At 36.3% G+C, this 20,014-nt stretch overlaps 1 protein-coding gene across 1 annotated transcript in view; it reads right to left on the reverse strand.

Annotated features, from left to right (window-relative positions):
• Positions 1–20,014, reverse strand: part of CPS1 (carbamoyl-phosphate synthase 1) — a 128,915-nt gene that overhangs the window by 95,357 nt on the left and 13,544 nt on the right. The window contains exons 2-5 of the mRNA XM_049614985.1: positions 11,041–11,150; positions 7,129–7,273; positions 5,522–5,611; positions 3,507–3,563 (exon numbers count right to left, since the gene is read on the reverse strand). Of these exons, the coding sequence (XP_049470942.1) occupies positions 3,507–3,563; positions 5,522–5,611; positions 7,129–7,273; positions 11,041–11,150 (402 nt within the window). The remainder of the gene's footprint in view (positions 1–3,506; positions 3,564–5,521; positions 5,612–7,128; positions 7,274–11,040; positions 11,151–20,014) is intronic.

Below are 20,014 nucleotides of genomic sequence, written 5' to 3' on the forward strand. Positions count from 1 at the left end.
GAAAGAAAGAAAGAAAGAAAGAAAGAAAGAAAGAAAGAAAGAAAGAAAGAGAAAGAAAGAGGGATGCCTGGGTGGCTCAGTCGGTTGGGCGTCCGACTTCAGCTCAGGTCATGATCTCATGGTTCATGGGTTCGGCCCGCATCGGGCTCTGTGCTGACAGCTCAAAGCCTGGAGCCTGCTTCCGATTCTGTGTCTCCCTCTCTCTCTGCCCCTCCCCCACTTGCGCTCTGTCTCCCTCTGTCTCAAAAACAAACATTAAAAAAAAATTTAAAAAGAAAGAAAGAGAAAGAAAGAAAGATGAAATGCCAAGTAAATCATCAATTTTGAGAAGAAGCATTGAAAATATTCACTGCTTTAGATATGTAAATGTCCAGGTGTCCTTAAGGACCTGAACTTTAAAGAATGTTTAGACCTCTCTGAAGTTTTCACAAATTAGCCTTGCTAGCTGAAGATGGCAAGTGTTTTCTTATTATTAGCAATGTCTTGAGATTTACTTATTAGTAAGTCTAGTTTTTTTCTATTTAGAAAAATGGCATATTACATTTAGTAATCAAGACTTTATTAGGGGTGGGAGGGAGTCAAAATAGGCAAAATTGATTTGCCTTTCTCCAAGGAAATTACTGCATTGAAGGAAAGAGAAAGAAGCTTTTCTTTCCTTTTGAAATGTATTCCTTAAGGGAAGAAGTAGTCACTTGGGAATGAGTGAGGGTAGAATGTACCAGCACATCATTCAAACATGATGGTTATTTTGATGTGATTATTAGACCAGAGTGCTACCTCACACTCTGGGAAAAAGAACTATAAACCACTTTTCACTTCCATGCTGGATTATTACATTTCATGATGGTCTCTATTTACTCTTATCATCCAAATCACAGAATTCCTTGACCATGTTTATGGATCCCTAATTTTGAAATGTGGTTTTCAGTTCTCATTCCCTCTTTTTTTAAAGCATGCTGAATGAAATACAATCTTACCTTTCAACCTAAGATTAACAGAACAGAAAGTCACAAAATATACATTTTTAATATGAACCAACATAGTCAAATATAACCAACATAGTCAAATATAAGAGGCAATACTACTATTTTACCTGTGCTAATCCATTCAGCCTATTTTTTTAATGTTTATTTATTTTTGAGAGAGGAGTGTGTGCGTGGAGGAGGGGCAGAGAGAGGGAGACAGAGAATCCCATGGGTCTCCCGCTCAGGAACTAAGAGATCATGATCTGAGCCAAAAATCAAGAGTCGAGAGTCAGACACTTAACTGACTGAGCCACCCAGGTGCCACTATTCAGCCGAATTTTGAGAACGTAACCACCTGTGATAAAAGAGGGTTCATCTTATACAAATCAAAACCACACTCAGATACCACCTCACGCCAGTCAGAGTGGCCAAAATGAAGAAATCAGGAGACTATAGATGCTGGAGAGGATGTGGAGAAACAGGAACTCTCTTGCACTGTTGGTGGGAATGCAAATTGGTGCAGCCGCTCTGGAAAGCAGTGTGGAGGTTCCTCAGAAAATTAAAAATAGACCTACCCTATGACCCAGCAATAGCACTACTAGGAATTTATCCAAGGGATACAGGAGTACTGATGCATAGGGGCACCTGTACCCCAATGTTTATAGCGGCACTCTCAACAATAGCCAAATTATGGAAAGAGCCTAAATGTCCATCAACTGATGAATGGATAAAGAAATTGTGGTTTATATACACAATGGAATACTACGTGGCAATGAGAAAAAATGAAATATGGCCTTTTGTAGCAACATGGATGGAACTGGAGAGTGTGATGCTAAGTGAAATAAGCCATACAGAGAAAGACAGATACCATATGTTTTCACTCTTATGTGGATCCTGAGAAACATAACAGAAACCCATGGGGGAGGGGAAGGAAAAAAAAAAAAAAAAGAGGTTAGAGTGGGAGAGAGCCAAAGCATAAGAGACTGTTAAAAACTGAGAACAAATTGAGGGTTGATGGGGGGTGGGAGGGAGGGCAGGGTGGGTGATGGGTATTGAGGAGGGCACCTTTTGGGATGAGCACTGGGTGTTGTATGGAAACCAATTTGACAGTAAATTTCATATATTAAAAAATAAAAAATAAAAAAATAAAAAATTAAAAAATTAAAAAAAAAAAAAAAGAGGGTTCATCTTAAGCCAACATATCACATGAAGAGTACAATATAGTCTTGTAAAGCATTTTTCCAAATCATTAGGCTTGACTATATTTTTATTCACCCGCTGATTCCGCAGCCCAAATTGAATTTCCCAATTTTATTCCCTTCCCATTCAAGTAGCCTTACCACTGTTTACTGCTCCCACAATACCACTGGGCTAAGAAAACACAAGAATCAACTTGGGATGTACAATCTCATTAACATCTATTCTCAGGAAAATTATGAAGGAGGAAGTAAAAGCAGAGGTGAGGGACAGGATATTGTAAACTCTCACTGTCCTCCTTCTAGTCATGGGTATGTGGTGTGCCTTATTTACAAAGAGCTGTTTTCAGAAAGCTGTTCTTTCTGTGTACAGAGATCCTATGTCAATATAGTTTCTAACAGGGAGTCTGCAACGGATTTGCTTGAAGAATCCATTTCACTTTGCAAATATATCATTTATTATTTTTTCTTTTTTATGTAATATAATTCAATGAAAAAATTTCAGTGGCATTTGGGGAATTTAATTCATAGTAGTGAGGTAAAGTGTCTTTGTGTTTTGGGATGTGAAGATTTTGTGTATGAAAAAAAAAATAGTGTCCTCCTCTCACAACAAGAAAAAGCAAGCAGATGGTGATGAGATATTGTCAAAGGAGGGGTCAGATGTTTCAGCTATGAGATGTGCCAACTAGAAGTTAAACTTACCTTTTATTATCACCTTGGTCTTTTGAATAGTCTTAAGAAAGAGTATATAATTGAGGTAACGTATGCAGGGCTCATTGTACACACTTATGAAATAGAACTCACTAATTTCACAGATAACCACTCCAAGGAAACCGAACAAATAACAGCAAAAGTATTGCACACTTTCTAGTTTACATTTTTCAGCATGCCAGCATTCAACTGAGGCAAAATTATGCACCTGGTTACCTCCTCCACTGGTCTCACTGTCACATGAGCTGACTTATAAAGGCCTTGACTCACTGGGATAGTGAACACCCAGTGGGCACTCAATATCCTGCTGCCAAGTGAATTAATCTCAAATCCATTCAGCAACAAACATCCCAATCAAGTATTAAGTCTGAAAAATTACATTAGAAATAGTAAAACAAGATGACAGAGGACCAAATGACAGCAATTGGCCAGATTTGCTCTTTCATACTGTTGGATTCCCTGAGCACTGAGAAAAAATATAATATTTAAGTTTATATATAGAGAGCATAGTATATATATTTTTAATTTATATATATAAATTATATATGTATATATAAATATACATACACATATACAAAGAATTATATGTACACATATAAAGAAACATAGGGTTGGCTAAAGATGATGATCATACCTTATCCCGAATTATTTTAGTCAGCATTCTTGTATCCACTCCATAAATTGCAGGGACCTATAAGAAAGAAAATTTGTAGTGACAGTGAAATTGGAGGAAATAAGATCCAGCATATTGTTTTCAAGTTACAAACTTAGCATCATCTATCTTCTTGAGCAGTAAATAATTTCCCTACTCCTTCTTTACTCTGACCCAGGGTGACTGTGTTGTCAGTACACGGTAAATTGCTGTTCCAGTTGGGAACAGGACTCTGAATACCCAGGACCTTCCACAGAATAAAAAATAAGAAATTCTGAACATCAATCTTCTGCTATAGTTTTGTTTCTTTTAACACAAGATGTTAAAGAGGCAATGTTATATATTTATATTATTACATGTATTTATATAGATAAATAATGGATTTGTGAACTGCAGAAGCAATCGTATGTAAATACATGCAAATCCATGTTTTGAGCCAAATGTTCCTACTACCTACTACACACTCAACACATTTTTCTGAAGGTGCTTGCTAAGTAATCAGGATGTAATAAGTTTGCCCATCCTATTAGGAAATCAGGCAATACCACCATTTGTTTTCTTTTCTTTGAGTAGTTTGGATAGAGACAGATATGGTAAAATAAAAGGGCGATGAGTTAGGAATCCGAAAAATAAGTTCTAATTTCTTTTCTTCCACCATTTATTTCAGTGATGTTTGAGCAACGTGTTTTTCCTCACCTGTACATACATAGAAGGAGGTGAACTGATTACTCTCTTAGATGCTCTTCTACTCTATTCAAAGTGCATTTTTTTTTAATTTTTAATGTATATTTATTTACTTTGAGAGAGGGGCAGAGAGAAAGGGAAAGAGAGAATCCCAAGCATGCCCTACGCTGTCAGCACATAGCCCCACAAAGGGCAAGATCTCACCACCTGTGAGATCTTGACCTGAGCCAGAATTAAGGGTTGGAGGCTTAACCAGCTGAGTCACCCAGGCGCCCCTATTCCAAGCACATTTTAAAAACAAACTAACAAATCATGAATTAAGTTCTTGCTCAAACTGTTAGTTCTTACGCAGAGCAGCTGTCATATCAGTTCCCTAATGACACAAAGGAAACACTAGAGCGAGGGTCTCCTCAATGACCATTACAAAAATTAGTTGTCTGGGTGAGGGAAGTAAATTCAGATAATGGTTGAGAATAAAATAGTAGTAATTCAGGGGATGACATAAATGCCTTCTTCTCCCTTTCAAAATCTAGAAAGAATGAGACCCAGGAAGCCAAAATTAAGATTTCTTGATTTCTCAGAAAGGAGCAACATTTAACCCCAATACACAGATGCTCATTGGCGTGGCAGAGCTTTGTCGGAATCATATTCTGCCAGTTACGGGCCCCGCACCAATCCAACAAAAAGCAAATCCAGCAACACTGGAGATGAAGCCAAATACAGCAGGTCCCTTAACTTTAAGTACATCTGACATTCAAACCAGGAGAATCCTGTTACTTTATTACAAAATAATACTTAAACTAAGGAAAGTATAAGATAACATTTTTAACCCTTTTCACGTACTACTTCAAATAAGATTATATCTAATTATGCATCATAGAGTCACAACGTTTAAGCTAAAAGAAACAACAGCAATCTGTTTATGCTTTCATAAGAGTTAAAGATTCAGAAAGTGTGGTATGGTTACACGACCTGCACAAAATCACACAGCTAGTTGATGGTAAGGCTGGTACTAAAAGCCATTACAGAAATACATACCGTGGTCCTGGGTAAAAGGGGATGGGGAAATTAAGTGGCTCAAGAATATAGAAAATTCTAAAATTTTCTCTAGCCCCTTTCCTCAAAGAGAAGTGCTACCAAGCATGTGCCACCTAGTGGATTACACTAAAAATATGTGGCCCTCAGGGTTTAGAAGAGAATTGGTCTGAGAGAGAGAGAGAGAGAGAGAGAGAGACAGAGAGAGACAGAGAGAGAGAGAGAGAGAGAGAGAGAGAGAGAATTAGTCCAGACAGTGCAGCCTGCGTATTTCTCACCTTTTCTTCTTGTAGCCAGTGCCCAAGACTCTTGTTAGCCAGCCAGTGGTGGTAGTCATTGCTATAGTTCAGAACCAGCAAACCTGCAACCTAGAAACAGAGTTGTTTGAAAGGCGTGACCACGAAATATTACACAATTCTTGTGACTTGTCATAACAGTTTTCATTTTTTTTAAAAGGTTTATTATATCCATTGATACAAGGCTTAAAATCCTTGGGACTTGAAGGAAAAGGAACAGGATCAACATTTTTCTCTTAAAATACATCACTGTTGCCTTAATCACCATGTTGAGGAAAAGTCTTAGCCCAGTTGCTAACTCCTGTCCCCGACTTCTCAGCACCCTGGTACCTTTTCTCCATGGAATTTATCAATAATCTAGTTAATAATCATTTGTTTAATGTACATGAAGAATAAATAATTTTTTGCTACATTTAAAGGAGACTGAGAAATATGGGGAAAATTGTGAGAAATAGAATTAATCTAAATGATCAGTCCAAGTCATTCAAAAATAGAGTGGCAAAAAAAAAAAGAATGAAAACATAGAGTGATTAATTTGGAGTATACATTTTTTAATTGTTTATATGGTCCACATTCCTAATATTATCCAAATTTATTTTGATTAGGAAATCTTAATGTGTTTACTTTTAGAATGGCATACAAGTTATCTTTTATTCATCCTCTAAATAGGATAAGATTAAAAGGCAAATAGTTGATACAGAGTTGATTACCAAGGATCTTTTAAAGGGTAATTCATCACCATTTCTTGCAGCATAGTTGTCATTTAGACTCATAACAACATCTTTCCAAATTAAGCCAAGTTTCATCCAAGGCATTAAGAACAAATGCAAAGTGTCATGAAAAATGAAATTCAAAATAATGTTATGTTAAAAATTATTCTCATATACATAGGAATAAGGTTGAGAACATGAATTTAATGGTTTGTACTACAGTATTAGAGAGAAACTTTGCCCACCCTAGATTCTTAAAAATAAATCAACTATCCCCCCTTCAGTTGAAACTTCTTCTTTTTTTATGTTTATTTACTTATTTTACATATTTTTTTAATGTTTATTTATTTCTGAGACAGAGAGAGACAGAGCATGAGTGGGGGAGGGACAGAGAGAGAGGGAGACACAGAATCTGAAGCAGGCTCCAGGCTCTAAGATGTCAGCACAGAGCCCAACGCGGGGCTCAAACTCACAGACCATGAGATCACGACCTGAGCCGAAGTCGGACGCTTAACCGACTGAGCCACCCAGGCGCCCCTTATGTTTATTTATTTTTGAGAGAGACAGAGTGAGAGTGAGCAGGGGAGGAACAGAGAGGGAAACACGGAATCTGAAACAGGCTCGACTCCATGCTGTCAGCACAGAGCCTGACGCGGGGCTTGAACTCACAAACTGTGAGATCATGACCTGAGCTGAAGTCAGATGCTCAACCTATTGAGCCACTCAGGCGCCCCAAGACTTCTTGTTTTTTTTAGAGTAGACTCCACATCCAACATGGGGCTCAAACTCATGACCCTGAGATCGAGTTGCATGCTCTAGCGACCGAGCCAGGCAGACACCCCAGATTGAGACTTTTTAAATAGTCGTCACTGGCACTACCTTAATTCCATCAGACTCCAAATATTTGCTGAGTCCCAGTTCATCCAGGGCAGTAGTGTCAGGGGCTCCACCATTCCCAATAATGGGATTGGCCATGGTGAGAATCTGTCCCTTGTAGGCAGGGTCAGTAAGGGCTTCTGGGTACCTGAGTAAACACGTCAAAAAATTACCAACAAAAAAATGCACGTAACTACAAAACTACAACATACATACATGCTCTTAACTATTGAACCCTTGAAAATGACAGAACATGAGATTAAAATCCTGTAAACCTGCTTCTAGATTTTAGAAAATCTAGAAGATGAAAATGTATCCCATGATATGACTGATATGAAAAGACAAACTGATTCTTTTTTTTTTTAATTTTCATTTGAGTATAGTTGACACACAGTGTTGCGTTAATTTTAGGCCTACAACATAGTAATTCAGCGTCTCTATGTGTTATGCTCTGCTCACAAGTGTAGCTACCATCTGTCATGACACAAGGCTATTACGGTATCACTGACCATATTCCCTATGTGGTACCCTTTATTCCTGTGACTTATTTATTCTATAACTGGAACTGTACTTTCCACTCTCCTTTACCCATTTTGCCCTTCCCCCACCCCTCTTTCTGGCAACTGTAGTTTGTTCTCTGTACTTGTGGGTCTGATTCTGCTTTTAAAACAAATGGACTCTTAAGTACTAAGGCATATTCTCATGTAATTTTCATTCCCTCAATTTCTTAAAATTTTTAATTCCTTACAATTTCCTTCACAGGGTCTTCATTGTTTTTTTAAATATTTTTTTTAAGTTTATTTATTTGAGAGAGAGAGAGAGAGAGAGAGATTGCATGCACACAAGCAGAGAAGGGGCAGAGAGAGAGAGAGAAACCCAAGCAGGTTCCACACTGTCAATGCAGAGCCCCACGTAGGGCTCGAACTCACGAATGGTGAGATCATGACTTGAGTCGAAACCAAGAGTCAGACGTTTAACCGACTGAGCCACCCAGACGCCCCATAGAGTCTTCATTTTTTAAATATTGTTCTATTTAAAGTTTGCAGATATCCTGAAGTTTCCACTTGTCTACCAGACCTGAGTCCAAACTAATATTTACTGTTAGGGCCAATATCACCAAAATATTAACTGTCAAAAATTTTTAAGTTTTTAAAAAAATATCATTTAGGAAACTGAAGAGAATCTTTATTACATCAATGGTGGCTGCATGGGTATATATGTTTATTAAAATTCACTGAACATATAAAATGAATGAGTTAATATCTATACCAGAATTAATAACATAAATGTAGTAGGTTTTTATTTTAAAGTCTGGAGAAAGGGAAAAATAAGGATACATGTATTCTATGAAAGAATTACTCAATGAAATTGATTTTTAACATAGCTTTAGAAAAAGGTATATCAACTTAGTTGATATAGAAAAAGGTATATCAACTTGGAGTTACTATCAACTTAGAAAAGAAAATCAACCCCACAAAAATTGACCTCAAGCACTTCTGACTTCTAAATCAAAAGACTCCAAACAACTAATTTAAAGTACTGATGTGGAATTAGGGAGGAATGCATTAGGTCTTTATTTTAAAATTAAAAACACATAAATTCTAGGGGCGCCTGGGTGGCTCAGTCGGTTAAGCGTCTGACTTCAGCTCAGGCCGTGATCTCACGGTTTGTGGGTTCGGGCCCCACGTCGGGCTCTGTGCCGACAGCTCAGAGCCTGGAGCCTGCTTTGGACTCTGTGTCTCCCTCTCTCTCTCTGCCCCTCCCCTTCCCTCTGTCTCTCTCTCAAAATAATAAATAAAAACACAATACTCTCATTTTTATTATATATATATATACATATATATATGCATATATATCACTCTTATTCTTAGTAGTAAGGAACATTATTCCAGTAAATACCAGGTGTTATCTATAACTATTCCATGCACTGGAATCTATTGCAAGTGTGGCCCCCTTCTCGCATTTTCACTTTCTGTAGAATGAGTTAAACCAAATCTTTCTTGTAGATTATTAGTGAAAATGAATGTAAGTGCTAAGGGGGACAGAATCAACAACCTTGAAACCAATACAGTTCAACACAGGAAGTAGTCAACATAAATTCTTCAACCCCATCCAGACAAGCTCCTCCCAGAACTACTTTTGTCAATAGAACACTTAGTCTTTCAGCTCAGCAAACCCTTAGGTGACTAGGTGCTCTCATACTTATCCACACCTCCATCAGCTAATTTCTCAGATGCCTTTCACCTGTCAGGAACTGCCAATTTTTTAACCAAGGCTTACACACAATAAAAATGCATTTCTTGAAGATGAAAAACAAAATAACACCTTTAATTACCAACCACCTTACTGAGTGAGCCACACAATGAATGAAAACAACAGTTCTCAATGGAAAATAGGGTCCGTGGACTAATCTACTAATGAATGCTTTTTCTTACATCAGAAACATCTTTAATTAATTTAATTTTACTTCCCTTTCTTCTTTCTTTCCATAAAAGAACTGGCCATTCCCTTTAAACATATGCTTACAATACTCTCTCCAGTAAATGAATAAATACAGCTTGTCCTAGAGAACTGCAGCATTAGAAGCAAATTAATCCATCAGGTCCTGTTTGACTTTTGTGATGTGACAAGATTTATTACCCATAATCTATCACAGAGAAGAAAACTCTAGTGCCCTCCATCATTCTGATCTATATTAAACAGTTGTCTGTTGGCAGGTATATTAACACAGCTAGTAATTAGTGCTGTCGAAAAGCTTAAATAATTGCCTGGTGAAGCAAAACTTTGCAAACAGCTTTCATACACTGTAATTTAATGTTCTCACCAGTGGAACTATTTAAAAACCCATCTAATATTCTTTATTTCAAACGGAGAGCCAAGAGTTTAGAGAAGAATATATGTTAATAGTATAATGGAAGTTTGGCCAGTGGATAATCTCAATATCCATTAACTCAATGTGTCCGTGTCTTTATAAGGTTAACTGAATTTTCCCAAAGAATGTATTAAATATTCTATGCTATAGAAGTTTAGTCCACCGAGTCTCTAATGGAAACCTCTTGAAACCCTCTGGTCATATTTTTCAAAGAACTCATATGGTTTTTTTTAATCCCAACTATAAATTACTATCTAATCCAGCCCCCTCATTTTTGTATGTGGAAACTATGATTCAGAAAGGTTAAGGGATTTTCTCAATATTGTATAACCAGTTGTCATTGAAGTTTAGACAAGAACTTCAGCCTCCTGGTTCCCAGAGGAACAAATATTTGTTGGCTAGATAAGAACAGCTACGTGATTTCTGTAGCAGCTCTTATCTTTGTTGCTGTATATCTATTAGCAGATCTTAAATACTAAGTTGGGTTTCAGTTGATAATTTTGAAAGTGTCAGATCTATGAACCTGCTCTCCTTTTGATTGCTTCAAGAAAATAAATGTACCTGTTATTTCACCTTTCTTATTACAGTGTGAATTTACATAGAATATCTAAAAACTGTCTCAGCTCCTTACAGTAGTTCATATTAGATGTGCAAATCTGACTCTTAACTTCACTGAAGGAATGGCACTAGAATGAGATACCCATCCTTTTCCTTGCTCCATACCTTTCCTTGCAGAAGCCACTTAGTAATCTAACAGAACCTGTCTCCTCGGACCCTAGTTTTCTAGAATTACTGTATTCCTTATTTCCAGGGTAATACCAGTGTCCATGTTCTCTTTCATTTACAGCAGCAGGGAGGAGTTTGTGTCTCTGCCTTCTTTCCGGGATGGCTAGACTAGACAACATACAGGCGCAGTGTGATGTCAGGACAATATGCAATCTTAGCACAATGTGATGATTTCAACCTACCACCATGAGTAAGATCATCTCGTTATTCCTCTGCATAAAGGAAGAATAAAACCTTGGCACACGAGCATTACTCACCCTGCTAGGCCAGTATTAAAAACCACTTCACCAGCAACAGAGGATGGATGGCCAAAGGAGTAGCCTTTCATCTTTGTTCCATCTTCCAGGACGATGTGTGCTGTCTGTGCCTAAAGGAACAGATTCACGAATCTTAGCAGAATACAAAACACGAGGCACATCTAGTTGAAAAATATCCAAAGATACAATACGCAAATGTATTAAATAAATGTACAGTACATTTGATGAAACCATACTGCCTATATTTGGAGTTGCGCTCCTGTTCCTTGTCACTTTTCTTCAAACCTGTGGCTCTTGTCACTGGAAGGTGTTTTATTTTGTTTTGCTTGAAAGAGGAACTGCAGCATGTTGATACATTGTATATTCCGAATCTACTTGTAGAGTTACTGACAATCCAAAAATATTTCAGTTGAGCTGAAATGCTATGTGTCTATCTTTTGCCCCCTTAATATTTCATAGCTATGCTCAAGTATAGCTTTAAGGGAAGTTCATGAGTTTGCAAAAACATTGCGTATTGTACCAGACAGCTCATCATCACTCTGAGGTTTAGAGCTAGAAGGAATCTTCAAGATTATCCATCAAATTGTGTTCCAGAGAACTCTTGTATTTGATTTCATGCTCCCAAGGCCTGCCCCTCCACACTAGCTTTATGGTCATAAAGAAGCTGAAACCTTATCACTCTATTAATACTGACACAGAAGCAAGCACTATGAAACATCTAAAAATAGATCACATTATATTTTTTAGTAGAGTTAATGATATCCATGTCTGGTTCTCTTTTTAGAGTCCAAGGAATTCTGAATTTGATAACTTCACCATGCTAATCTTTGAACTAGCTTCTGTAAATTCTTGGCTAAGAAGACAGACAATGAGGAAACTTATCTAAGAAGCAGACATTGGCCACTCTTCAAAAATACCCTAAATTCTATTGTTGAAACAATTTAGGTCAAATCTCAATTTCCATAAAATTCAGGGAAGAGAGAAATGTGTTAAACTGTACTTTGCAATTCAAAATATAGACTCTGTAAGAAACTACAGGACAAAATAAGTGAAACATGGTTTTAAAAAATAAGATGAGGAAAAACATCTCTGCAAGAATTGAGGAAATTTGATTAATTTTTAGCATAAATTTTTAAGATTGAAGATGGCATTATGCTTATATTTAAGAGTGTTTTTCTTAAGATATACACTGAAATACTTAAGGATAAAATAATTTCCTTCAAAATATTCAGGGGTTAGGGCAAATGGGTAGAGATATGAAACAAATTCAGCCATGAGTTGAAATTGATGAAGTAAGGGAGATCAGTGTGCAGGTCCTTCTGCAAAGATTAAGTGCGGCCATTAAAGAGAAACATGAATTCTCTACTTGATTTCTCTTACATTTTTAGGACTGGACTCATAGTGTCTAACCCTTTTGCACCCTGCCATCCACACCCACCCACCCCCACACACACACCAACCTGGTATATAGCTGAAACTCAGTAAGTGATTTCCAGACCTCTGTTACTACATTCCTCTAACTTTGCAACAGGCACTCAGTTATTCAAGTGCTAAAATGGAAAACCCTGATTATTTTTCTATAGAAGTCTTCTCTGTAGAAATACAATGTGTCTTTTAGGTACAAAGTCCACAAATCTCTGGCCATTGGAATGATGCTCTTTGTATAAAGTAGTGTTTGATCATCTTTAAACCAATATACCCTGTGCCTAAATATTATTTATGTGTGGGTATGCATACACACAAAATATTTGCAAGCAAAATATTTTAGTATTTCCTATTACAATTGATATGTTTGGGGCACCTTGGTGGCTCAGTCAGTTAAGCAGCTAACTCTTAATTTCAGCTCGGGTCATGATCTTACAGACCCTGGGATCAGGTCCCGCATGGGGCTCTGTGCTGACAGTATGGAGCCTGCTTGGGATTCTCTCTCTCTCTTTCTTTCTCTCTCTCTCTCTCTCTCTCTTCCCCCTCCCTCCCTCCCTCTCTTTCAAAATAAATAAATAAATATATTAACTTTAACAATATTTTAAAAAAAAGAATTTTCTTTAAAAAAAAGATTATTTCTCTCTTCTCCTCTACCCCTCCCCTGCTCTCCCTCTCTTTTCCTCTCTCAATAAAATAAAATAAAATAGACATATTTAAGGTATTTCTCTCAACCAGAAAGTTCTTGTTTTTAATTGGAGGTACTATGCATGGATTTAAAACACATATTTCTGAGAAATGTGGACAAAATGCTGTCTGCATATCTTATATGTGTTTCTGACTATGAGTGTGTGTGTGTGTGTGTGTGTGTGTGTGTCCATAGGCAAAGTTAGCCAAAAGAATTTTGTCCTTTACTTGGCGTAAAAATTACCTTTGAGATAAGTTTTTGTTTTATGTATAGTCTTGGAACCAGTGTTCGAGATCTCAAGCTTGACACTTTACCTTTGAATAGTTATTGTTTATCTTCTCAGCAACTAAACTAAAAAAGCTTTTGGAATTACTGAGCACAAAGGAAACCACAATGAGTAATTAACGTAATATGAGTGATGACAGGACTTCCATACAAGTTCTGGATTCTGCTTCTATACACAGGAAGTCAGCTTTGCATGTCACTTTTTCTAACAGCATGATTCTCTTCTCTCGCATTTCATTTCAATTTGTCAACTATTGTTTGTTTACAACTCAAGACCCAGGTGGAGGATTTTAGGAAGTAAGAGTGCTAAAATTATTACAAGCTAATCAAATGTCTATGGTGATAGTTCTCAGTAGGGGTATTTTTAATGGGAAAATTTCCCACATATCTCTGACATATTTCACTAGGCGAAACTCTTTGGTCCAAGTAATGAAAATTCACTGTCAAAAAAAAAAGTCTTCTACTAAAAATATTTTCTGTTCTTCAGGAAGTCACGTGTAACCTACATGCTTTCACAAAATGGAAGGAGGGAAGCAAACATTTTCCTAAACGATATATAACTTTGATAGAACTTATAATAAACTTAGTTGGCAAAATGAGAGCCAACTACAAATTTCCACTGTTTTCTATACACCAGTTTATCTATCCTACTCTAAGCCCCACCTGCCTAAAATATCATCTCTGTTTTCATTTTTCTTTCTTTTCTCTTCTCATCTAAGAGTTTTAAATTTTCTGATCTCTAGGTTAGGCACCATCTAATTATTTTAAAGAAAGGTAAAAATTAACATAAGCAAATCCAACTCCTGCTAGCCTGTTCCTACAAATCTATTTGGTATTTTTCTTTCTCTCTCCATGGGACTGGTTTCCTACTTTGCTTTCAGTCTTTTAAAGATATATTTGAGGAGACATTTACTGTTGCCCGAAATAGTCCCTGAGATTCTGTTCAATATGTCTTTTTGATCCTTTAATTATATTTTTTGTTCTTTTTGGCAGCTTTTATAGATCTTCCAATCCTCTTTGTCACTACACATTACATTGTTACAAGGCTTCTGTTTATTGCCTATAGTACCCTTTATATTTCACTTAACTACATGGGCCTCTGATGAGTTTAAAATGATGAGTGCCAATTGACTTATCTATGAATTGATAGAGGAACTCTGAACAAAGAGCTATTATTTGGAATCCCCTCTTCTAGCTAATAGTTCCCCAAATGCTATTTCATTCCAATGAGTCCAAAAGAAATCACCTTGTTACCATTATAAGATATTTTAGTAGCCTCAGTCCTAGTAGAAAGATGTCCATAGCCTAGAAATTAGATGGTAACATTAAGTGATAATTTAAGTGCTTACTGCCAGAGCACTTTAATACTTTGAATGCTAAAAGTACAAAGGAAACCTTATTGAAGAGAAGCCTATACACTCATAGAATGTCAGTAATAGTAACCAAGTATAAATAAATATGAATTCTACTAAGCAAATGACCTCTATCACAACATGGTCTCTGTGTGTTTAATAAAAATGTATATGCCAATAATACCATTTAGACATTCCGTTCAAAACGTCATCGAGCTCCTACCATGTGCCAAGTCCTATCCTAGTCTCTGGAAATACATGGACAAATGTCCCTAGGCATCCCCTCTAACAAAAGGAATAGATATGTGCATGAATGCACTTCTTTCTACAAAGAAGAAACCTCAAAAAGAATAGCATTGAAGCACCTAGAGATACAAAGATACATAAAATATCCTTTCCTTCAGAAAATGTCTCTTTAATACAAGAATTCACCCTTCCTTTTCCATCTATGCTTTAAGTAATAAAAATTAAAATTTTACAGAGGTGCCTGGGTGGTTCAGACAGTTAAGCATACGACTATTTTTTTATTTTGAATGTTTATTTATTTTTGAGAGAGAGACAGAGAAACAGAGCACAAGCAGGTGAGGGGCAGAGAGAGAGAGAGGGAGACACAGAATCCAAAGCAGGCTCTAGGCTCTGAGCTGTCAGCACAGAGCCTGATGCAGGGCTCCAACTCACGAACCTGAGCCAAAGTCAGACCTTAACCGACTGAGCCACCCACGTGCCCCAAGCATCTGAGTTGATTTTGGCTCAGGTCATGATCTCAGTTCATTTTGGCTCAGTTCATGAGATCCAGCCCTACTTTGGGTCCTGCACTGATGGCATGGAGCCTGCTTGAGATTCTTTCTTCCCTTTCTCTCTCTACCCTTCCTCCACTCTCTCTCTGTCTCTTGCTCACTTTCTCTCTCAAAATAAATAAATAAGCATTAAAAAAGTTAAAATTTTATGAAAGAAATTCATGTCAAAGTTTGAATTTAAAGTCCAAAATTTAAGGACTCCTTCAAGTCTGTTCAAATGTCATCCATGCTCTTGGCGAGACCTACCTTTACCGTTCTATTTAAAATTACAGTATAGCCCCAGTGCTCTGTTTAGTCTTTCCTTCCTTTATAGCAGTCATTACCTCCTAACATATTATCCAGCATCTTGTTTATTATCTACTTCATCCCACTAGAAAACAAACTTCATGTGGGCAGAGTATTAGGTCAGCTTCGTTCACTGGAAAGAAGTAGCCAACATCATTTAGTAGTTGATCTAAAGCCAACATCAGTGCCTGGCACAGAGTAGATAACTGTTTAATTTTTGTTGTATGAATAAAGACTCACTGAGTATAAATCTGAAGAAAATAACATAATAAAATATTGGAAATCATTACCATTATCATCATTATTATTCAGTTTTTAGTTTGTTCAAGGTATGAAGTTAAAAATAAGAAAGTACTTGTTTTGAGTTGCCTTTTCAATATGCTTACCTAAGAATGCTTTTCTATAACACCTATAGTCTCATAATGTGGGAATATTCTATATGCTAACTAACTAGAATTTAAATAAAAACTTGAAACAAAAAAAAATAATGTGGAGATCTGGTGTTGGGAAAGAGATGTGAGTGGCATTGAGGGAAAAGAGGGTGAGGAAGGGAAAAGTCAGTGGCTAGTTATACCAGGATATGCATGCTGAGTATGTGGTATATAAGTGTACAAACCCATGTTGTGCTGAGTTAAGACAAATATCATGATAATTCAAAACAAAAGATCATTTGTATCAATTTACTAGGCATTTCACATGAAAGAGGCTGAAAGCGCTTGAACTACTTAACAAACTGTTTCATTCCCTATTTCACTTTGTAAATATAGACACAGAATGAGAAAACTCTCCTTACCTAGTATATTCTACAATATTGGTGGTATGGGAAGAAAATACTGTTTTATTCTATTTAACTTTAGGATAATTTATACAAGTGAATCTTGAAGAAAAATTATTTTATGTTTCTCATATTATTCTCAGATATTAAAATATGAATTTGCTGAAGCAAATTCAAGCAAAAGGTCTAAGGTGAACTCAAACGGATCAAAAGTTATTTTGAACACTGAAAACTATTTACTCCTTGATCACCAAAATTAGTTGAATAAACATGTATTATTATCCACCTTGCTCAATTAGAAATTGAAGTCTAACTTGCTCTTGCCTCTTTGTTAATCGTTGTAGAGCAATACAAACAAGCAATAGATTCTAAAGCGAGTTGAATCTGACCCTGTTTGGTGGAATTGTGAAGGATTTTAGTTTGGTTTGCTCTCACTAGACATGGGAAACAACTATTATCCTTCCAAATGTGAATACTTATATGAGCATTAATTGCAGATGGCTACTTTGGATTTTTCCATGTTTTTCTTTTTTCTTGTTGTTGTTGTTGACCTGGGGTGAACAAGTCTCAATTCTTTTCGCATGACTTTACAGTTCTTCATTTTCCTTTTTCCCCTCTTGGTCTTTAGCTAATATTCCAATAACTTTTCTTAGTAAAACCTTCATGAAAATTAAATTCCATGTGTGAAAGGATCCACTTAGTGGCTTAATTTTAACTGAGTACTCATTTTCATTATACTGTAATTCTTCATCACTAATTAAATGCATATGAAATTACAATAATATTCTTCAAATCTCAAGATCATAGCCAGCAAAAAAACTTAACTTTTAGTTTACTACCTAATTTTAGATTTAAGTACTTCAAAGTCAAATGACTAGTTAAATGTTGTTGTTACAAACTTTTACTTATGTTGACTCAACCAAATTCACAATAAATTTCTGAAATATAACAAAGAAGTTTTGGGTTTTATCTGTACAAGTCTTCAGCTTAACAGTTAAGAGATATTTAAACTGCTTTAGTTAATCAAATGTAAATCAATCCTTTTTCTCCACTCAATGTCATTTATCAACCCAACTAAAGGTATAGTCCTTTAGCCTACTAAAGGTAACAAGGAGAGAAACTTTAGAACAAGGGACAGCAGAATAAGAAGCATCTATCTGGGACTCTCATTTCAATAAGGTCAGTCACATTGGGTTTGGCAAATGCTTAGATCACAGATTTTGAAAGACAAAATAACTATCCATTATAAATATATGAATACATATAGGCATTTCAGGATAAGAGTAGAGTATAATTTTCCATTCAACCAGGAGAGGAATTATTTTAAGTATAGAGAGGACAGACTTTAGGGAAAAAAATTCATAGACTATGGTCAATCACTTCCTCTACCCTGGCCCCATCCATTCCAGTCCATGCACAGCCATTAGGGACTGTTTAAAATTGTGCTCAGTGTAAGGGAAGGAGAGGTAATATAAATATAAATGAGGTTGGGTTGGAGAGAGAAATTTTGACCATCTCTCCCACCTTTCACCATTTGGCTTTCTCTTTCCCTCCCTATACCCTTCCTGGTAAAATATGGATTTCACTGTTTTTATTTATTTGTTTGTTTTGTTTCATTTTGTTTTGTTTTTGCTTTTTGTTCACTTAATTTGGGTTTGGGGTTTTGTAAATGTGAATAATTGTTGTGTGTTAAAGGTCGGTTCCACAGATGCCTTTGGAGACTCTGTCAGAAAACCAAGCCTTGAAGAGCCATCGTGATTCAGGTATGCCCAATTTCTCACCCTTATCCGTGCACTCTCTTTTTCCTATTTACCCAAATTCCACCACTTGTTAGAAACCCAAGCTTGATCATCTTTGTGCATTAACCAAACAAGCAATGGAAAACCTGTCCCTTCCCAAATTAAGGCTAAACAAAAATTGGCACTTATAATTTACTGTCCCATATCCAAGTATATGACTAATTTCCCCAATAAAATTATAGGCAATACCAGACAACATCAAGGATAGAGAGCCTGCCTTATCTGTCCAACATAGCATCACCAGCATATAATACAATGCCTGGCACATAGTGGATGATTGGAGAAACCATTTTATACCTCTCTGAATTCGTACCATGGCCCATGAAGTTAACTTTCAGAGACTTTGGAAAGGTCATTTAACCCTGAGTCTACAAGGGAGAATTAGAAGGAATGATTGATGATTTTGCGAAATGGAATTGAGCAAGACTTGCTCAGCCCTTCTTAAGTTTCTTTTCAAAAAAGCCTATTCTCAGTTGTACATCAAGGTGGGAGAGCTGCAGTTGTAAGTGAATATGTTTGACTCAGGGACTAGGAGGTTTGAGAAGTCTGGTTACAGATCTAGGCCCTGTTTTCTAAACAGCTTTAACAGTAATAAAGCTGATATTCAGACTGCTACCTGTTTGAATACTGTGTCTTATTTCTGTATTGATTCTAAATATAGAGGTTGAGAGAAGATATCATTATCACCCCTAAAACCTTACCAGTAGTAAATACCTAGCAAATACTGATCAGTTGAATGAATGAATGAATTAATGAATGAATGAAAAGCTATCACCTGGCAAAGATGCTACCTAGTTGTATTTTTGTTTCTCTGTAACATAATTGGCTTGTAAATCGCACTCCTGCTTTGCTCCAGTCATATTTTAACTATTCCTCTTAGGCACTGCTCACAAAGGTAAGAAGCAATGGGCAATGTACAGCTGTCTTTAATTCCATGTGATTTATTTCCTGGGAGGCTAGTTAAGGGAATAAAGAACACCTGCCTTCATAGTATTTTCTCTTCCATATTCTACCAACTAGAGATGTAAATGGGTATAGCAATTCCTCTTTATAAAGCCATTAAATCATAATTAAGCTTTATTCACACTTCAGTAAAATTACTTTAGTCAGATAATCTACTAACTCTTTAGCAGAGTACCACTAAATGATTAAATAATGAATTCAGTAAAACAGAAAAAAATGTAAGCATACACTCCCTTCTACACCCATCTTCCTATTGTTTCCTTTAATACTGAAAATTATAAACTTTAATACTGAAAATAATAAACATCTATTTTTTTCATTTTATACTTGATATATTTTTGCTTTAATTCACATTGTGAATTGTTATTTCATGTGTCTTATTTTTGTTGATCTCCTCTATAAAATGTAGATTTCTAATTCAAAATTTTTCTGGTAATGGTTGGTTTTACATGTCTTTCAGATCCAAAGATATTAAGTCTAATAGTAAGATGTTGGCATTTCAGTGTCTCTCTCTTTGGCATCTTTTTCTAACATCCCTTGGGAGTAACAACTTTCAAATCACATCTGGTCTTACAGGCTAGATAATAAACTTACTTAAATAATTACTA

This window comes from Panthera uncia (assembly GCF_023721935.1).
Source record: "Panthera uncia isolate 11264 chromosome C1 unlocalized genomic scaffold, Puncia_PCG_1.0 HiC_scaffold_3, whole genome shotgun sequence".
Lineage (NCBI taxonomy): Eukaryota > Metazoa > Chordata > Mammalia > Carnivora > Felidae > Panthera > Panthera uncia.